The following is a 4007-nucleotide window of genomic DNA, read 5'->3' as shown; positions in this document are numbered from 1 at the left end:
TAATTTACTTTGTTTAATTGTTTTCACTTCATGATGACTACTTCTTATTAAATATTGATGTTTTGTTATATTTACATGACCAACCAGACAAGTCATAAAATCATCAAACGTGATCTTTCGCAAAGTGGATCCTTTGACACCCTTAGCTCTCTTTTTAGCTATATTATTCTTATGGATTTTGAATGCATAAAGTTTTGCTCTTAACCCACAAAAATCGGTTATTATTTGACCATTACACTCATCTTTCATAAGTCCAATCACTTTTTTATTTTTTAAAGGAATGTTGTAAACATTATTTGGCGGGTAGTCAGAGGTATCAAATTTTTCAATGTCACGTTGAATTGTATTATAAATATTTGGTACTTTAAAATGATAAATTAAACTATCGGTATCTGTATATAATAATTTTGCTTCATTATTATTAAAATTTTTCTGAATATAATTATAGTGGAAATCATATATATAAGTTTTTGATAAATCTAAGATACTAAAACCAATGTAAATTGGTTTATTAAAATATAAATTGACTTTCTTTAATTGTATTATAACTAGGTCTTTATCAAAAATTGTAAAACTATGGAAATTAGGTTTTGATATTAGAGATTTTGCTCCATATCTACCTGACCATTTGGTAACTATTCTTACATCTGTATATTTTCGAACGTTTTCCATAGTTTTACCAAATACAGCATTATTCATGAGCTTAAAAAAGTTTTTTTCAAATTCATTCTTGGCATTTTTGCGACAGTCTGTATTTTTATCTATATATGGCTTTAACCAAGCTGATTGATTGAATTTTAAGACTCGATGAACTTTTACAAGCTTCATTCCTAAATTAAGACACTGTTTTAAATTTATATAATGAATAACATATTTTTGTTTAGAATGAAGTGTAGTAGCTAGTTTTGAATATTTATTCCCCTGTGGTATAAAATGTTCAGGGCACAGAGGTAAATCTTTATGTTGATCGTGTAATTCAATTGGATATTCTAAGTCTACTTCTAAAATATATCCAATTGTTGGACTATCATTAAAAAATTTGTTTACATCATGTACATCAATATCATCATCATGTATCCATTCAAAAGAACCTTGTGGTAAAGGCATACTCATAGCTGCCCCATATAGATTATTCACATCATAATACATGATATATGACTCATCTTCACTTTGATTAAAATCATCACCCATAAATCGATTATTAGCTTTTGCATATCGATTTGCACATTGAGAAACACCACCTCTTATACCTTTCTCAAAAAATAATGTTATCTCCGGATCATCTAATAAATCTAATTTTATATCTGTAAGCTTGAGCATTGCATCAAAAGCAAGTCCCGGCGCAGTGTAGTAATGCAAAGGATCTAATTCATATGTTTTATAACAACTGCTACGAAAATTTTCAAATATATCAGCCAACAATAAGACATCTGTTTTTAAATATAAATCTGAATATTCACCAAGTGTCTTTATATTAAATTTATCCCAAACTTGTTTAGCATAATTGTAATCATCATCTGAGATATCACAATCACTAAGCTTAGAATAAAATAATTTTTTATCTGGCAATTGAGTGTCATCAAGTTTTTTTATCGAATCAATATATTCATATGGAAATACACCTTTACGTGTAACTAATTTAAATTGCTCTGAATCGGAATAATACTTTTGTGTAATTTTTTTATCATCATTATCAAGATATGAAGCTAATTTTTCAATACTTGATGCCATAAAACGAAAAGAATCTATAAATCTCAATTGTACAGATGTATTTTTGATTGACTTGGTGAATGCAATATATTTTTCCTTATTAATTGGTAAAATATTTACTTGACCATCAAAACATGTAGCTAATGAACTTATAATAAAATGTGAGTCATAACCAGATAGATTATGAAAAACTACTGGAATAGTCTGAGTTTGCTTATAATTCAAATTACATGAATTATGAGCTGGGCCTCGATACTTTCCAGTAAAATGGCAATGATCGCGACATCTTATTTCATTGGCTAATTTAAATGGTTTTCCACAGATGTGACAAAGTTTTGAATTATTATGATAATGTTGCTCATCAATTGTGAGCGGTAACATTTTAACATTATTTTTTAAAAGTTTGTTAACATTTCTACCTAAGATTTCTAACTTTCTTAAAAACCATATAATACAATCAGGTGAACGATTAATTTCGAACTTAGATAAAGAATTGTCATAATTACACTGCAGGTAATAAGCTACACTGTGAGGGACATGCTTTTGTGTATCATCTGCACCGATCTCGAGAGTACATTCAAGGTCAGCATAGACTACAAACGGTACTGGATCCTTATATTTTAAATTTTTAAAACTTAGTACCTTATCTTCATCTTTCTCCGGCAATCTCATTCGTACTTTATTATATTTCAAACAATCAGGTGTATGTTTCTCAAGTGTACGTTGAAATCTAAAATGATTTAAACATCGATCGCAAAACCATAATCGTGATTTAGACTTTGAAATTTGACATTTGACTAGTCGAGAGAGATTTTTAATCAAAGCAAAATGATGTATAGGTTGAAAGCTATCAGGATTTTCATCATCATCATGCAAAGTAATATCCGTCTCAACCATTAATAAGTGAATAGTTTCTTTATCAGATCTATTTAAACTAAAATATAAAGGAACTATCATATTATCTATATTATCTTCATTATTTTTAACAGTTTCCGATTCTATACCGTAAACGTTGATTCTTAAATTATTCAGTTTTTCAAATTTAGGGATATCTTTGAGAGATATCGGAAATCTAATACCTTGATGGTTGAAAACTGCATCCACATGTTGATATGATGACACTCGTCCAGGATACTTATTTTTTTCTGCAGGAAACAATGCAGCTTTGATGCACCACAGAAAACAGTAGACATCATTATTCTTGATGTTTAGAACAGCCTTCTTCTGTTTAATATCTTGGGGTAGATTCACATATGTTGAAAAACCAACTTGCAGTGGAGCATATCGTGATATATTTACAATCAAGTTTATAATTTCACTCAAACTCCACCCTGAATCTTTCTGATTGAATTCTTCAACTTTTTTCAATAGCGGCTCATGTACACTATCATTGAACCAATCAGCAAGTGAAGTAGATATTAAAATATCATCACTTTTAGTTTTGAAGGATTTATTGTCTTTTATCGTAACGTCACTTTTAACATTTTCAAAACCACATAAAAGAGTGACGCTTACTTTGAGGTTTCCCTCATGTTCTCGAATATTATTAATTTTTTCAATTATTGAAACTTTCGCATCATTCAAAAATGCTCTCAAGTCAATATCCCCCAGGTTAACAACACAACCGGTCTTAATTCTATTTTGGAAGGCATTTTCCAAGTCTCGCCATTGAACGATATTATTAGCATTAAGAGCACCACCAGTCACTGGCTTAGATAATTGTAAAAATTTATCACTATACCAGCACAGAAGTGAGATGTTAGTTTGTAAGTTTTTCCTCTCATGAACACTGCTTTTACGTTCTAATAATAATTTATTGAACTGATCACAAGTGTCATTACAAATTCTTATCCACGTGAGAAATTTCTCTTCACTCACAGCATCAAGCTTAGATAATAGCTCATAAGCTTGAGCCACTGTTTTAAGAATATTATTATATTCAACGATAGACATTATGATTTTGTTACAATTTTCACAGTTAAAATCGTGTTTAACTCAAAAATCAACTGATGATGTTTACTGAAAACTCCTTCTTTATATAGATGATGATAAAACTTCTGACTAATGGGCAATCTTGAAGTTATCATTTTTTATATCATTTCTAGGAAAAACAATTTCTCTTTTAAATGTTTAACAATATGATGCATTCTTAAAAAATTTTAATGTATTAATTTTAAGATAAGGGTACGTGAAAGTATACATTTTTTGTTTCTTCATCATTGATATTTTTTTTATTTGTCTATTTGTCATTATTATTATTTTATTTTCATGATTCATTACAAAAAAATTTTAATTGA

The 4007-nt window shown here is 28.8% G+C and overlaps 1 protein-coding gene across 1 annotated transcript; it reads right to left on the bottom strand.

Moving 5' to 3' along the window:
• Positions 1–479: 479 nt before the first annotated feature.
• On the bottom strand, positions 480–3663 carry LOC130676942 (uncharacterized). Its single transcript, XM_057483452.1, has 2 exons — positions 621–3663; positions 480–487 (listed from the first exon to the last, which is right to left on the bottom strand). The coding sequence occupies exons 1-2, from the start codon at positions 3661–3663 to the stop codon at positions 480–482; spliced, it is 3051 nt and encodes a 1016-aa protein (XP_057339435.1).
• Between the last annotated feature and the right edge of the window lie 344 nt (positions 3664–4007).

Source organism: Microplitis mediator, chromosome 11 (genome assembly GCF_029852145.1).
Source record: "Microplitis mediator isolate UGA2020A chromosome 11, iyMicMedi2.1, whole genome shotgun sequence".
Lineage (NCBI taxonomy): Eukaryota > Metazoa > Arthropoda > Insecta > Hymenoptera > Braconidae > Microplitis > Microplitis mediator.
Note: the sequence above shows the minus strand (reverse complement) of the source record. Positions and strands in the feature narration are given on the sequence as shown.

Excerpts from the sequence above, each read along its gene's own strand:
- LOC130676942 (XM_057483452.1), bottom strand. The coding sequence starts at position 3,663 with ATGTCTATCGTTGAATATAATAATATTCTTAAAACAGTGGCTCAAGCT.